The following is a 17,487-nucleotide window of genomic DNA, read 5'->3' as shown; positions in this document are numbered from 1 at the left end:
CCATGGAGCCACCTTTAATATTTAAAGATAAAAATGTTTCTGAGAATCTGTAAGTCATTGTTATCCCATTGTGGTACCATTAGTAAGAGTGTAAAATATATATTTTTAATAAACCCGCGTTGCCCTCAATGTGCTCATAACAGGATCCAGAGCAAAGCTGTGTGTCCATCAAGACTGACTGATATGCAGTGTTGTCACTTCACAGGACTGGTTCAAAGCTCAGTTCAAACAGATTAAGAAGAGATAGTTCATGTTGATACTTCACAGTTTTGAACAAAGTTCACAGTCTCAAAAATGAACTTAACATTCATTTCTTACAATTTTTTTGAAATGAGCTGCTCTTTTTCAGTACAACCTCTTCTATCCTCTAAAAAGAAAAGAACTAAAAGCTAACATTATGTAAACAATAAGAAAGTTACTCTCAGTCAGTTTGATTTTCTATCATCCTGACTTTTATTTGCCCTGAGAAAAGGTACAGCTCCAAAAAAATCAGAGACTCACAGCATTTAGCTTTCAACACATATATCTCAACATGTCTTCATTTTAGAAGCAGATTTACCCCATGTGTTTTGGTGTGGATTAAGTATAGTCCACCAATAAAAGCAGTTCATATGTTTTTGTTGGCATTCAAGAGCAGTTGCTCTTCAAACTTAGCATCACCAAGATGGTTTCTCCTGGGCCTAAATATTTTACCATAAATGCTGAAGAACCTCTCCACTGGAGCTTGAGGGGAGTGCGGTGTTGTACTTTTCAAATTAAGTGCTGATGTGGCTGGCATTCTGACTTCTTAGTGTTGTCAGTTGAGCCATTCTGTTAACATGTTCAGGCACCACAATGGTTCTATGAATGGACATATTGAGTTCAAAGATGAAAACGGGTATAAGAATCTAATGAAATTATGATAAAAACAATGGTTTGCTTTATAAGATTCACAGTCATTAAAATTAGTGTTAGTAAAATGGTACTCTATTACTGACTAATTTTATGCTACCAGCTCCAACTCAACCCAACCACGTTTTTACCATATATGCAATGCTGTGTGTGCGTGTGTGTGTGTGGATCCAATATGACATGTTTTCTCCAGAGTCCAACAGCAGAGCCTAGAGGTTCCCAGAGGTCATTCTGCCCAGGACACCAGAGCAGACCTGGCCTCCATATTTATGGTGTGTAGATGCACAGCAACACCTTGTACTTAAGCTTCAAAGAAACTGAAAAACAACCATTCTGAAGGCTACATAATAGTCTACATGCTGCTCTCCTTAGATCAGTGGGCTTTAAATCTCTGCAAAATGGATTTTATGTGGTGTTTTTTCATCTTTTGTCCAGATTTCATGTCATAGTTACGTTTAATTCCTTTATTATTCTGTTCTAGCTGCTTGAGGAGAACATGATCACCTTTGTGAAGAACGAGCTGAAAAACATCAAGAGCTCTGTGAGTCCAGATTACGCAGGATGCTTAGAGAGGCAGAGGGAGGATGAGGAGGTGTTGGACAGTGAGGAAGAAGAGCAGAGGAGCAGCAGCAGAAAGGCTTTTTTGCAGATCACACTACACTTCCTGAGGAGAATGAAGCAGGAGGAGCTGGCTGACTGTCTGCAGAGCAGTAAGAGACTTTGAGCAGGTTTAACAGGATGTAAGGAACAACAGAGGTTGACTTTCATATTTGGCTGCACATAGTCAGGTCATGATTTTCTAACACTAGCAGTGAGCTCAGTAAATACTGTGGGTTTTTTTATTTAATCAAATATGACTTAACATAATTGACCCTCCAAACAGTCAATCCCGATCCACTTTTGCAGCTCTTGCCATCACCAAGAAAACAAGCTTAGTTCATTGGAAAGATAAGCAAGCCCTCACCATCATCCACTGGTTGAATCTCCGTAGAGAACACAACGTTGGACAAAATACCGGTATCTGTTATCAAAAAAAAAAAAAAAAAATCAATAGACACACTTCACAGAAAGGCGGTCACCATTCATTAACTCTTTAAGCCTAGAGCTGTAACTTCACTTTGCCTATTCATGTATCATGCCAATCCACAGATGTTCCTGGTAAACCATCAAGGTTAACCATCCTGTAAATAGTAACATTGCTGCTGATGTTGGTATTCCATGTTGTTGTCACTACCACTACCTATTCTTCTCAGGAAAATACGATGGCTCCCAGGTCTACTTATTCTTCTCAGGAAGGTTCTCGGGCTCTGGGGGCTGGTTGGTTTGGCGGCCTTCCCACTGGGTGCGGTTGCGTCTTACCTTGGCTTGCCTTGCAGCCTCTGGGGCTGCAGGGTCTGTGCGCTCTCCCTAGGCCTGGGGGTGGTCTTGGCTGGTCCCTCCGGTGGCACCTTGCCTAGGGTGTGGGTTGTCCCCGGGGGTGTGGGTTGCCCTCTGTTGTGGTGCCCTGCTGCCACGCCCGGTGGGCCTGCTCATTGGCACGTGCTCGGCCCTGGGAGCTGGGTGCTGATGACGGGATAACTGGGTCAGAGTATTTGCATCCACAGGTAGATGTTGGGCTGGGGGTGGCTGTCCCCTCACCTCATGGTCCATGGACTGGACGGGCCCAACCCACACTTGCCTGGCCTCTTATAGTGCACCCTATCATTCACACACTCTCCAAAACACATTGTAGATAGTGTTGGGGCTAGGGTTAGGGTTAGGAGCGGGTTTGGTTTCTTAGGGGATAATCAATTATTATCAAAGATAATGATTGATTGTTCAGATAAATAAATATCAATAACGGGGCTCACTGTAGTAAACATCATTCAATAAACTTAATTAGGTTACTATGCAGGGAGGGCTGGTGAGGGTCACTGAAACACTGAAGCTTAAAAATCTTCATCTGCAAGACTAAAACTGCGTTGACCTCAAAAATGTGGACACCCCATATAGTGTTTAACCTTGAGAACAATGCAGACCGAGAAAAAAAAAAAATCAACACACTGAAAATCCCATTTCTCACATTAAACCTTTTATTTGTTATTTGTTTGTTCATTCAGAAACTCTCGCTGCAGTGTGCCAACGTGAACTGAAATGTAGCCTGAAGGAGAGATTTGAGAGTGTGTTTGAGGGGATTGCTAAAGCAGGAAACCCAACACTTCTGAATCAGATCTACACAGAGCTGTACATCACAGAGGGAGGGAGTGGAGAGCTCAATGAGGAACATGAGGTCAGACAGATAGAAACAGCATCCAGGAAACCAGACAGACCAGAAACATCAATCACATGCGAGGACATCTTTAAACCTTTACCTGGAAGAGAGCGACCAATCAGAACAGTGATGACAAAGGGAGTGGCTGGCATCGGGAAAACAGTCTTAACACAGAAGTTCACTCTGGACTGGGCTGAACACAAAGCCAACCAGCATGTCCACTTCACATTTCCATTCACTTTCAGAGAGCTGAATCTGCTGAGAGGGAAAAAGTTCAGCTTGGTGGAACTTGTTCATCACTTCTTCACTGAGACCAAAGAAGCAGGAATCAGCAGGTTTGAGCAGTTCCAGGTTGTGTTGATCTTTGACGGTCTGGATGAGTGTCGACTTCCTCTGGACTTCAGCAACAACCAGATCCTGACTGATGTTACAGAGTCCACCTCAGTGGACGTTCTGCTGACAAACCTCATCAAGGGGAACCTGCTTCCCTCTGCTCGCCTCTGGATAACCACACGACCCGCAGCGGCCAATCAGATCCCTCCTGAGTGTGTTGACATGGTGACGGAGGTGAGAGGCTTCACTGACCCACAGAAGGAGGAATATTTCAGGAAGAGATTCAGAGATGAGGAGCAGGCCAGCAGAATCATCTCCCACATCAAGACGTCACGAAGCCTCCACATCATGTGCCACATCCCAGTCTTCTGCTGGATCACTGCTACAGTTCTGGAGGACGTGTTGAAAACCAGTGAGGGAGGAGACCTGCCCAAGACACTGACTGAGATGTACATCCACTTCCTGCTGGTTCAGTCCAAGGTGCAGAACATCAAGTATCATGGGAGAGCAGAGACAGATTCACACTGGACTCCAGAGACCAGGGAGATGATCCTGTCTCTGGGAAAACTGGCTTTTGAGCAGCTGGAGAAAGGCAACCTGATCTTCTATGAAGCAGACCTGGCAGAGTGTGGCATTGATATCAGAGCAGCCTCAGTGTACTCAGGAGTGTTCACGCAGATCTTTAAAGAGGAGTGTGGGCTGTACCAGGACAAGGTTTTCTGCTTCGTCCATCTGAGCCTTCAGGAGTTTCTGGCTGCTGTTTATGTCTTTCTGTCATTCATCAACTCTGGAGTCAGTCTGCTGTCAGTAAAAGAATCAGCCTCCAGGTGGTCTGCACGATTTAACAAGAAATCTAAACTAAAACACCTCTACCAGACTGCAGTGAACAAGGCCTTACAGAGTCCAAATGGACACCTGGACTTGTTCCTGCGCTTTCTCCTGGGTCTTTCACTGCCAACCAATCAGGCTCTCCTACGAGGCCTGATGACACAGACAGGAAGTAGCTCACAGACCAATCAGGAAACAATTCAGTACATCAAGAAGAAGATCAGGGAGAATCCCTCTCTAGAGATCAGCATCAACCTGTTCCACTGTCTGAATGAGCTAAATGACCATTCTCTAGTGGAAGAGATCCAAAGGTACCTGAAATCAGGACGTGTCTCCACAGACAAACTTTCTCCTGCTCAGTGGTCAGCTCTGGTCTTCATCTTACTGTCATCAGAGGAGGAGCTGCACCTGTTTGACCTGAGGAAATACTCTGCTTCAGAGGAGGCTCTTCTGAAGCTCCTTCCAGTGGTCAAAGCCTCCAGTAAAGCAGTGTAGGTGCAGATAGATTGGTCTGTTGAACAGATAATGTGATCTTATAGAAATAGAATCAATGCTCATGTTTGTCTTCATTTTTTCTCCTTAGGCTGAGTGGCTGTAATCTGTCAGAGAGAAGCTGTGCAGCTCTGGCCTCAGTTCTCAGCTCCCAGTCCTCTAGTCTGAGAGAGCTGGACCTGAGTCACAACGATCTGCAGGATTCAGGAGTGAAGCTGCTCTCTGCTGGACTGGAGAGTCCACACTGCAGACTGGAGGCTCTCAGGTCAGATCATTATTGCTCAATGCAACACAAACCAACCACCACAACCATTCACTCACATTTTATAATTTATTCTTTATTCGCATCCGCATTAGCTTTCATAAGTGGTCACTTGTCATCTTGAGGCTCACATCAAAACACAGACAAGAAAAATATGAAATTTGCTACATATAAAATGACAAGAAACAAATCTACGACAACCAAACAAGTAAACTGAAAAAAAAAAAAAAAAATAGTGTTATACCCATTACCTAACCTGCATAGCCTGTTTTTCAGAAAAGAAATATGGTGTGTTGTTTCAAGTGATGCATAAATAGCAAGGTTCTATACTTTAATGTAGTCCCCATAGTTAGCCATGACAATATTTTGTGCATCTCACAAACATAGGTGTAAAAAGGACAAAAAGGAACTAATCTTGCTATTCTGTTCTGAACTAGTTTCTTTGGATATTTCTTGGCTGAGCTTGACCATATGACTGTAGAGAAAAGAATGGAAGCACCTGCAAATTTAACTATATAGGCATTTTTAACAGCATATGGTAAATCATTTTTCCTGTCCGCGAAGGGCCTATTGAAAAACACTCACTGTGTTCTGCCACAGAGATAACTATCCATCCAGGCAAGGGCTAAAGGTGAAAACCCATAACATTTAAGCTTAGCAAGAAGAGTATGATGGGCAATAACATCAAATGCTACTGTGAAATCTAAACAAAAAGCACCAACCAATTTTCTGTCATCCATTTGTTCTAACTACTCTTCGGTCTTGCGTGTTAGTTTGGTACAGGTTTATTCTCCGGGCCTATAGACATGCTGTGCTTTAGTAAGAAGGCCATTTGTGCAGAGATAAAAAAAAAATGTGACGAAATAATCTTCTCAAATATCTTCTATTCAGTGCAGCAAGTATACTAATTGGCTTACAGCTGAGGCAGTAACAACCCGATGTGTTCTCTCTCTCTCTTTCTCCTCTCATCTTACTTGACCTGAAAGTGGAACCCAGAGCAGTACTCAAATAAAACTGTTACTCACAATATATGAATATTAAATGAATTACACTATACCACCCAGCTAGTAATTAAAGTATGGCATACAAAAATGAACCAACTTGTTAAGATGAATTCACTAACTTCTTTGTTAAGATTAACTGTCACATTACCATAGTTTATTCCAGTAAAGCAAAGCTGCCATTTAGTCAGCTGTTTGTCTAAATCACCCTACAGTATCATATCTTCAAACTTTTAGCAACCCTAGTAAGAATCAAATCACAATCATTGGCATTGTTCATGCCACATGTATAGCACACTGGACACTACGTTTACATAAATTAAGCATGAATGAAGTTAACTCTTAGTAGCAGTCATAATACAGCAGTAATAAAAAAAAAAATAGACAGGAAAGGAATTAACATATGAGCAATTGATATGTTCTCATGTTTCCATGTCCATCCAGGCTGAGTGTGTGTAAGCTGTCAGAGAGAAGCTGTGCAGCTCTGGCCTCAGTTCTCAGCTCCCAGTCCTCTAGTCTGAGAGAGCTGGACCTGAGTCACAACCAGCTGCAGAATTCAGGAGTGAAGCTGCTCTCTGCTGGACTGGAGAGTCCACAATGCAGACTGGAGGCTCTCAGGTCAGTTTTCTCGTTTAGTTACTCATTACATTTGATACATGCCAGACCGATGTATCGCTTAACTGATATTATTGACTGTTATTGGCTGATCACATGATATCTCAGTATCGGTGTATATGTTGTCCAATGGACACAGATATGAACTGTTTTTTTGTACATAACAAAAAATATGCTTTTCATAATTTAGAAAATAATATTTGGTCATATTTGCTTTAATATATTTAAATACATAGTTTTATTTTTTATTTTTTTAATTATACATATTCATAATTGTTCACTTCGCAATTTGATATCAGTGCACTGATGTTAGACATTTTTTGACAATTTTTGAACTCCCTAATATTGGTACTGGCATCGGCCCCAGAAATCCAGTATAGGTCTGGCTCTACTAAGAGCCATGATCTCAAAATATTCTCTCTTGACTTCAGTATTTCTGTATGTGTAACAGGTAAACATGCTGGTTAAATATCGGTATCTCAGAGCCACTATATGCCAATCTTATCATATATCTTATGTCTTTACTTTTATTTCAGAGAATGTCTTGCCATTTTCTAAAATGTGTTTTCGGAATTACTTTGTTCTGTGTTTGTATTTGATGTAATACCTTTCCAAAACATTTCATTTGAAAGTGTTTGGTAATTTGTATGTCTTACTTTACAGTAATATAAGATAGATAGATAGATATACTTTATTGATCCCAACCAGGGAAATTCTGGAAAGGCATAGCCATTTTGTGGATTTTCTTTACAGTATCATGTGTCTGTATATTTTTAGCATGAATGATCACAATAAGAATCAAACTAATGTCCCTGAAAGTGTTGGTGTTACACTCACCTCAGTGAGCTGCAGCACCAGGCAAAGCTCACTGTGAACTCACTGACATAATTACAGATTACATGCTCTGATGAAGGCTCCGGCCAAAACATGTCAGCATTAAAACCTTGGATATGGAATTTTGAGCCTGGTCTTGTCCCTAATTTTGGTGTGCCACTTTTTCACCTACCCATAGGTGAACTTAATCTCATAATTACAGATGGTACAATGACATTAACATACAAATTTAGGGAATAAAATGTTCACGTTTCCATGTCCATCCAGGCTGAGTGTGTGTAAGCTGTCAGAGAGAAGCTGTGCAGCTCTGGCCTCAGTTCTCAGCTCCCCGTCCTCTAGTCTGAGAGAGCTGGACCTAAGTAACAACGATCTGCAGGATTCAGGAGTGAAGCGTCTCTCTGCTGGACTGGAGAGTCCACACTGCAGACTGGAGGCTCTCAGGTCAGGAGTCCTTAACCTGCTCAACACATAACCATTTAAAAGTCATTGTTCAGGTCCTTACCCTTAAAGAGGTATTTGCTACTCCTTACAAGTGTAATAGATTATTCCTCTGTCAAACTACATGTTTACCCCAAAGAGTCAACCCATAGTGTGACCTGTCAGCTCCCCCCTGTGGCAAGAGTGAACACTTCATCTGGACTGTTCCTCCTCAAAATGAATGAAGACGATCTTGACCTGCATAAAACCATTTTGAGCTGAAAAATATATTTTGAGGGATGCACAATATCACACGTTTGTTTGGAATTCACGTTTTTTTCCAGCCCTCTTGTTAACTGGTGAAAAGAACTGATGAGTCAAACTTGGAGGATTGTCTACATGGAGTAGCAAATACCACTATGAGTATATGAGCCTGAGCTATCATTTTAACTTTTGCTTTACATGCAGCTTCATGCCACTGAACAGATTTCTAACCTGTGTGTAATGGATACAGTTTTTTTCAAGCATTCTGCTGCATCATCCCAGTTAATTTCAGAGCAGTATAATGAGAAAAAATAACCTCCGTGTGTGTGTGTGTGTGTGTGTGTGTGTGTGTGTGTGTGCAGGTTGTCAGGCTGTCTGCTCACAGAGGAAGGCTGTGCTTCTCTGGCCTCAGCTCTGAGCTCCAACCCCTCCCATCTGAGAGAGCTGGACCTGAGCTACAATCATCCAGGAGACCCAGGAGTGAAGCTGCTCTGTGCTGGACTGGAGGCTCCAACCTGCAGACTGGAGGCCCTCAGGTAACATCCATTTACAGTTCTAATGTATCGCCAGCAGGCAGAATGCTTTGGGCAAAGATATTGTTTTCAGTCCTGTGTGTGCGTGCCTGCGTGCGTGCCTGCGTGCGTGCGTGTGTGTCTATGTATCCATGTCTGTAGTCCTGCAATCATCACACCTATGATTATCTACTACTACTTATATCAAAGGTTTTATTATTATTGCTATTAGTGTTATTATGATTACTAGTGTTGTTGCCACACTATTATTATTGTCATTACTGCTACGATCACCACTGTATTACTATATAGCCCTATGTTGAAGTTGCATCGTTCTATGTCCTGCAATCTGATCTAATTTTTGCAGTGTCATCTAGATTAACATTACTATTCGATAATGTGTTCCTGATGTGTGTAAAAAAAAAAAAAAAAAAACACCAAAACATGAGATTAACATTTTTTTTATGTTTCCTTGTCCATTCAGGCTGAGTGTGTGTAAGCTGTCAGAGAGAAGCTGTGCACCTCTGGCCTCAGTTCTCAGCTCCCAGTCCTCTAGTCTGAGAGAGCTGGACCTGAGTCACAGTGAGCTGCAGGATTCAGGAGTGAAGCGTCTCTCTGCTGGACTGGAGAGTCCACACTGCAGACTGGAGGCTCTCAGGTCAGGATTCCTCAACCTGCTCAACACATGACCAGATCAGTCCTGATTTACATGCAGCCTTATGTCACTGAACACATTCCACATAAAAAAAAAACAACTTTCCAGACCATGTGAACTTTTTTCCCTGATTGTATTTAGGGATCCAAGAACTGAAAGTGCTAGTAAATTATGGTTACAATTTTGTTTTTTCTGGCATTCAGTTGCATCATCCCAGTTAATTACATAGTAGTGTAATGAAAAGTGTAACATGCCTGTGTTTGTGCAGGTTGTCAGGCTGTCGGCTCACAGAGGAAGGCTGTGCTTCTCTGGCCTCAGCTCTGAGCTCCAACCCCTCCCATCTGAGAGAGCTGGACCTGAGCTACAATCATCCAGGAGACTCAGGAGTGAAGCTGCTCTCTGTTGGACTGGAGGATCCAACCTGCAGACTGGAGGCCCTCAGGTAACATCCATTTACAGTTCTTTTTTTTTTTTTTTTTTCTTTCTGCACTCCCCTCAAGCGCTCCGGTGGAGAGATGCTCTTTACTGCCATCAAAGAGATTTGAGCTGTTTTTAGTGGTGGATCCAATTTAATTCACCAAAATAATCAGGGAAATCTGCTTCTAAAATGAAGATGTGTTGAAATATATGTGTTAAAAGCTAAATTCAACTCCAATTCATCATATACAATTCGGATCTGATTAGCAACAAAGGGCATTATTTATAAGCACAAATACTCATTTTCATTCAAATTGCAGTGCAAACTAAAAAAAAAAAAAAAAAAACATTAAAATTAGATAGCGGGTCCTAGATAGCTGAAAAGTTTGCCAAATTGCAACCTATCGTCAATTCAGAAGCCTGTCACTCTATTCTTCGAAATATGCTAAATCAGTTAACTTCGATATCTCCACAAGTCTTCATTCAAATGCGACCAAAACTGACACAGACATTCTTGAGATACTAGATTCCACATGTTTCAAATGTTCTTCAGATCTGTTAATGGGTGAGTGCACAGCAATATTCAGTGTTTTACTTACTTTTCTTTTTTTCCACAATTTTATCACCAACATTTTAACTGTTTTAAGTGTTCGAAGTTTAAACAGACAGAAATACCTGTGTCTGGCACATGAGATGTCGTCGCTCCAAACTGTTAGAAGATGTGTAGTAAACTGTTCCTCCCCTGTGGAGCAGTCAATAAGCCACCCACTATGGGGATACAGAGGTCCAGGGTTTGAATCTCCAGGTGGCCAAGTCCTTGCCAGAAATGTTGCAATGCACATATGTGGCAGGCTTTCAAATTTTGAGGGTCTTCTAAGTCGAAGACTGCCTGTTAACCAAGTGATTTCCAACTACATTTATTTAAATTTTTTAATCAGAGATTAAGTGGCACCTTAATGATGTTAGAGCTACACTCAGCTCAGTGAGATGCAGCACCAGGCAAAGCTCACTGTGAAGTCTGCTTCTGGATAAGATTGACATGACTTCAGGTGCTCAAAAGACACAATGACATTAACATGCAGTGTACGAAAAAGTCTTAAAACACTAAAATGTGAGAATAACATTTTGTCATTGTTTCCATGTCCATCCAGGCTGAGTGTGTGTAATCTGTCAGAGAGAAACTGTGCAGCTCTGGCCTCAGTTCTCAGCTCCCAGTCCTCTAGTCTGAGAGAGCTGGACCTGAGTAACAACGATCTGCAGGATTCAGGAGTGAAGTGTCTCTCTGCTGGACTGGAGAGTCCACACTGCAGACTGGAGGCTCTCAGGTCAGATCTGTTTACAGTTTAGCTATTTACTTACTCATTACATTTGACTTGATACATATCTGAAAACTAAGTTTTATGCTGTCAAAATATTCTCTATAACTTCAGTATTTCTGAATGTATAACAGGTAAACATACAGGCTATATATATCAGCATTTCTGAGCCATTATATGTCGATCTTATCATATATCTTATGTCTTTACTTTTATTTCAACAAATGTCTTGCTGTTTTCTAAAATGTGTTTTTGTAATTACTTTGTTCCATGTTTATATTTGATTTAATTACTTTTCAAGGCATTTAACAGTGTTTGCTCATTTGTATAACTAACTTTACAATAATGTAAAGCATCGCCAGTTATCTACGTACATAGAGCTGAATTGAGGTCAGCTGGACTGTTTATAGATTCTCGAAGACGTTTCATTTCTCAGCCAAGAAGCTTCTTCAGTTCTGACAGTCTGGTGGGGAGTTGCAGCTGTTTAACCTGTGTGGGGATGTTATCCAGGTTGTCGGCTTGTTAGTGCTCCTCCCTTTTGGGACGACCGTCTCAACTGTCATTAGTGTCACCTGACTACAGGAGTGAACAAGGGTCGTTAGGGTCACAAGGAATCAGGAGTTAATGGTTGAACTTCCTGCGAAGGAATGACAGGACAGTGTTGTATGTTAACAACAGATGGTGTCTGAAACCTCCTCCTCTGTTGAGAGATGGTTTCTCTATCTTAACATAGATCCTTTTTTTCACTGGTCTTTCGAGCCACCTCTCCTCCCTAGCCAGGATGTGAACATTATAGTTCTGGAAGGAGTGTCCCTTTTCTTTCAGGGGGAGGTAAACTGCTGAGTCTTGATCTGAGGAGTTGGTCCTCCTACGTTGAGCCATGCATTTGTTGAATGGCTGTTAGATTTAGCCATTTAGCCAATAGCCATTTAGTGGATTTTCTTTACAGTATCATGTGTCTGTACATTTGTAACATGAATGACCGCAATAAGAATCAAACTAATCTCACTTACCCCTTTTCCACCAGGGCTGGTTCGGAGCCGGTGCCTGACTTAGCACCAGTTTTTTGGTTTTCCACCGCCCAAGCTGGGGCCAAACTGGTGCCAAACTGGTTCCAAACTGGTGCTAGGCAAGCACCGACTCCGAGCAGGGGCTAAACAGGAGCCAGAGAAAGAACCGATGACACGGCCCACCGCGCCATTGGTGGGTGGGGTTACAAAACAAAACAGGAACTGCGAACGCTATAAACATAAACAATAATCCCCGAGAAGCCGTGGGTTATACTGATTTTACAACGGCATGGAACGCGGCTCAGCAAATTACATTTAAGGATGAGAAGCACCCGTTTTATAACTAAACATAGCTGTCATTCATTCCGATCACGAATCCGACAGGTAGCCGGCAATAATTGTGTTTTTCACCTCTGTATTGAAATGTAGGCTTGTAAAGACACAAGCAGTATTTGCATCGCTAATAAATCCAGATCCTGCTCCACCCAGGGCCAGAAACTGTATCGGGAAAGCAGCATTATATGCTTGACTGAGACGCGGCTCACGAACATCATCCCCGACTCACTGATCAGTTTCACCGGCTTCAGGACAGGACGGGCGGACAGAGACAGAGACGCTGCAGTCGCTGGATTGTATGAGTGTGCAATTTTATGTGTGTTGAAGTGATGAAGCTGCTGTGACAATGTAATTTCCTGCAAAGGATTAATAAAGTATCATTCATTCATTCATTCATGATGGTTATTGTGATTCTGAGCGAGCGTCTCGCGCACCCGTCATCACGTTTTCCGATGACGTCATGACGTGGCTCTGAATTGGCTCCACTTTGCTCTTGACCGGTGGAAAAGCAAACCGGTTCTTCGTTGGCACCAGTTAAGCACCAGCTCTAGCACCAGCTCCGAACTAGCACCAGTTTTTTTCTGGTGAAAAAACCTGGTGCTGACGTTGTTTGTGTTATTCTCAGCTCAGTGAGATGCAGCACCATGAAAAGCTCAGTGTGAACTGTGAACTTGTTTGGATAAAATTGACATGATTACAGTTTATCTTTAGTAGCACTAACATGAAAGTAATGATACAATGACATTAACATACAAATGTAGATATTAAATGTTCTCATGTTTCCATGTCCATCCAGGCTGAGTGTGTGTAAGCTGTCAGAGAGAAGCTGTGCAGCTCTGGCCTCAGTTCTCAGCTCCCCGTCCTCTAGTCTGAGAGAGCTGGACCTGAGCAACAACGATCTGCAGGATTCAGGAGTGAAGCGTCTCTCTGCTGGACTGGAGAGTCCACACTGCAGACTGGAGGCTCTCAGGTCAGGAGTCCTTAACCTGCTCAACACATAACCAGTTAAAGTCACTGTTCAGGTCCTTATCCTTAAAGAGGTATTTGCTACTCCATACAAGTGTAATAGATTATTCCTCTGTCAAACTACATGTTTACCCCAAAGATTCAACCCATAGTGTAACCCGTCAGCTCCTCCCTGTGGCAAGAATGAACATTTCATCTGGACTGTTCCTCCTCAAAATGAATGAGGACGATCTGGATATATATTTTGAGGGATGCACAATATCACACGTTTGTTTGGGATTCACGTATTTTTCCAGCCCTCTTGTTAACTGGTGAAAAGAACTGATGAGTCAAACTTGGAGGATTGTCTACATGGAGTAGCAAATACCACTATGAGTATATGAGCCTGAGCTATCATTTTAACTTTTGCTTTACATGCAGCTTCATGTCACTGAACAGATTTCTAACCAGTGTGTAATGGATACAGTTTTTTTTTCAAGCATTCTGCTGCATCATCCCAGTTAATTTCACAGTAGTGTAATGAAAAGTGTAACATGCATGTGTGTGTGCAGGCTGTCAGGCTGTCTGCTCACACAGGAAGGCTGTGCTTCTCTGGCCTCAGCTCTGAGCTCCAACCCCTCCCATCTGAGAGAGCTGGACCTGAGCTACAATCATCCAGGAGACTCAGGAGTGAAGCTGCTCTCTGCTGGACTGGAGGATCCAACCTGCAGACTGGAGGCTCTCAGGTATGGAGAGACACACACAATGGGCTCTTTTAATGATACAAGTACACAGTCTGCAGACCATGGTGCAAGTGCATTTAGGGCAAGTCCAAGTTCACTTTTGCTGTTTTAACGGTGGAAAAAAGCCTGGTTGCTCCAGTTGCCTAGTTCATAAGGGTTGCATAGAGCTGCTTTTTGTTGCTAAGTCACTTTAAACTGCCTCAAGACAGCAACACAGCAACACTGCAGCTGAGCACAGCTCATTTTAGGAGCAACACGCCCATGGAGCTCAGATGGACAGGTGGACGCTGGACAGGGAAATGACAACTGAGCCACTTGAAAACTAGAAGACACTTGAGTCACGCTCGGTGCTGCCTTGCACCGAGTTCAAGATAGGGCTCAGTGTCTTATAGAGGGCTGAGGAATATTGATTCATGTTTAATGGTGGAGATTAGTGACATCATCTGCTAAGTCATTAATAGGGAAGGTTATTTACTGCCCATATTTGCATCATCACAGATAATCTGCTGCTCTGATTCTGTTTATTCCTCCAGTGTGGACCATTGTGGAGAGCGGTGCCTGAAACCAGGACTGAAGAAGTGTAAGTGTGGATTTAGTTTGATGCATGAACACAAAGCAGCAAAGCAATATAACATATCATACGATTTCTAAGTGTGAGTAACATTTTTTTGCTTATTGTGAGGAAAGCATTTCATCAAATAATCACGGAAAAACTGTAAAATTGTAAAAAGAGGATTGTGGAACTTTGAGATGAACATGTTTTATTTCAGTACTCTTGTGAGATTATTAATGCATGTTTTATCTTCATAGATAAGGTATCACTTGATATCAAGATTTGGTTTTACTCTGCCAACAGACCTTGACTGGGTTATATTTTCACCCCATTTTATCTGTCCTTTTGTTTGTTAGCTGAGTATCTAAAAAAGTTGTGAATGGAATGGCACAAAACTTTGTGGAAAAGTTTTAATTTTTATGATATCTATAATTTTTTTTTTGGGGGGGGGGGGGGGGGGGGGGGGGGGGGTCACACGATGATTAAGACAAAAGTGAAAGAAAACATAATCATGACCATTTTTTTTTCATGATTTATTTTTCTTTTTTCTCTTGTGAATTACTAAGTAGTTTTAAATTGTGACGGCTCCTCTGACAATTGAGCAAATTGAACACCCCATTAGTGGGTTGTTTTAAGGAGATTTTAAGATTGAGAACCACTGATCTATGTGACATGAAAATGGCAGATCTTGAGAATTGTTGTAGAGGGATGACCTTGAGTGACATCTTTCTAGTTTTTATAAAGATGTGATTGTGACCGTGGTGCCCCGGTGGCTCACCATGTAGAGTGTGAACCAAATACACTGAGGCTCAGTCTGAGCCACAGCGGCCCGGGTCCAGTTCCATTGCAAGTCCTTTGCTGCTTGTCATCCCCTCTCTCTGCCCTGTCCTTCCTCTCTCCACTGTGCCTGTCCAATGAAGCAGAAATACCCCCCAATCATCTTTAAAAGAAAAAAAGAAAGGTGCAATCTAATCCATTTTGTGAGCATGAAAAACAACTTTGTAAGAATGTATAAAGCCCAAGACAACCGCACTAAATTAAAGAGCCATGATGTCTCTGTAATTAATTAATTAATTACAAATATTCTGCATGAGACATTTTGTGAATTTAGGTTGCACCAACCAAATTAAGTCACAAACATAAGTAATCCAAATCCAAGACATTTAGTCTATTGGCTATCGCATATAATGTATGAAAGACATCACATGCTGCTTTGTAAATTTACTTTGCTTCATTCAGGTCTGACTGTGAATGAAGAGGGCAGCTCACACAGCTTGTCATCACTAAACTGCTAACAAATCAATACTCAAAATGTTAATAAATCAACGCAATAGGTCTATTAGATGGAAATATGCTGCTGTTTCGTGTCTTGTTCTCTCCATCAGATTCCTGTGAACTCAAACTGGACATAAACACAGCGAACACAGAACTCCTCGTATCTGAGGGCAACAGGAAGGTGACACGTGTGAGAGAGGAGCAGCCATATCCTGATCATCCAGACAGATTTGACTTCTGGACACAGATGTTGTGTAGAGATCGTCTGACTGGTCGCTGCTACTGGGAGGTCGAGTGGAAAGGAAAGACTCATGTTGGAGTGAGTTACAGAAAAATCAGAAGGAGAGGAAACACTCATGAATGTGTGATTGGAGGGAATGAAAACTCCTGGTGTTTGGTCTGCTCTAATAGATGCTTCATTGCCAGGCACAAAACCAGAACAATATACATCCCTGCCCCCTCCTCCTCTAACAGAGTGGCAGTGTATCTGGACTGGCCTGCTGGCTCTCTGTCCTTCTACAGCGTCTCCTCTGACACACTGATCCACCTCCACACCTTCAACAACACCTTCACTGAGCCTCTGTACCCGGGCTTTGGGTTTGGGGTTTGGTGGTGTGGTTCTTCGGTGTCTCTGTGTCAGATTTAAGGAGCAGTGCCGTTGGATAGGGGGGAAAGGGGATGACAATTCTAAGGGCCTATGGCCCACTAGGGCCCACACACAGTTAAAAAAAAAAGTGGCAATGAATGGGGTAGAGGGGCCCACACCGATATTCTTTCAGGGGACCCAGAATTCCTAGCAACTGCCCTGTTAAGGAGTGAGAGCCTCCTCCTGTCTAGAGACACGCTCACACTGCTGATCAGAGACACTCTATACTGGATCACACACACACACATGACACACACACAGACACCATCATCAGTGGTCACTCGGGGTTGAGTGTGATTGTCCTTGCGCTTCTTCAGGTGGGCAGAGAGGTTTTGGTAGCAGCTCTCTCCTCTCTTTAGCTGCATTTGTCTTCTGCAGCATGGCAACATGTTCCTGGATCTCCAGAACTTTTTTTCTACCTTTCATTCTTCAGTCTCCAAACACAAGATTGGGCAACTTCCTTCACTTTTGTATGGACTGCTGTTTTTGTCTTGCAGTCTTTACCAGGTAATAAAGGTTTGCCGCTTAAAGTCAGTGAGCTGGTGGATTTCAGAGCTGTTCTCCTCATACCACTTTTGATGTGTCTTGGCTTTGTAGCCAAAGGTGCTTTTGTATAAATCCATGATCACAGACTTAAAGATAATTCCAGTATTTTCAACCTGGGCTCTGTTTTTCTATGTTTTGGGGTCCAAATGACCGACAGTGACAAACCTTTTTGAAACTGGTCCATTATTAAGCGAGATTGCATCAGCCAGCAGCCACACAGCTGGCTGTAATGTAATTGCACACAGCATGTACACACATCAAATTATGTCCACTAAAAGCGTGATTTTGCCACTGACATGTTCAGATTGTTATTGTAAGTGTTTGACAACATTATGGTACGACTGT

General features: G+C 42.3%; 1 protein-coding gene across 1 annotated transcript; it reads left to right on the top strand.

Moving 5' to 3' along the window:
- Positions 1 to 1,080: 1,080 nt before the first annotated feature.
- On the top strand, positions 1,081 to 16,596 carry LOC115358344 (NACHT, LRR and PYD domains-containing protein 12-like). Its single transcript, XM_030050282.1, has 14 exons — positions 1,081 to 1,163; positions 1,373 to 1,601; positions 2,991 to 4,794; positions 4,887 to 5,060; positions 6,503 to 6,676; positions 7,775 to 7,948; positions 8,551 to 8,724; positions 9,185 to 9,358; positions 9,624 to 9,797; positions 10,924 to 11,097; positions 13,231 to 13,404; positions 13,952 to 14,125; positions 14,656 to 14,702; positions 16,061 to 16,596. The coding sequence occupies exons 1-14, from the start codon at positions 1,161 to 1,163 to the stop codon at positions 16,594 to 16,596; spliced, it is 4,185 nt and encodes a 1,394-aa protein (XP_029906142.1). The 5' UTR covers positions 1,081 to 1,160.
- Positions 16,597 to 17,487: the final 891 nt, after the last annotated feature.

Source organism: Myripristis murdjan, chromosome 4 (genome assembly GCF_902150065.1).
Source record: "Myripristis murdjan chromosome 4, fMyrMur1.1, whole genome shotgun sequence".
Lineage (NCBI taxonomy): Eukaryota > Metazoa > Chordata > Actinopteri > Holocentriformes > Holocentridae > Myripristis > Myripristis murdjan.
The sequence above is the reverse complement of the archived record's forward strand: the minus strand, read 5'-3'. Positions and strand labels throughout refer to the sequence as shown.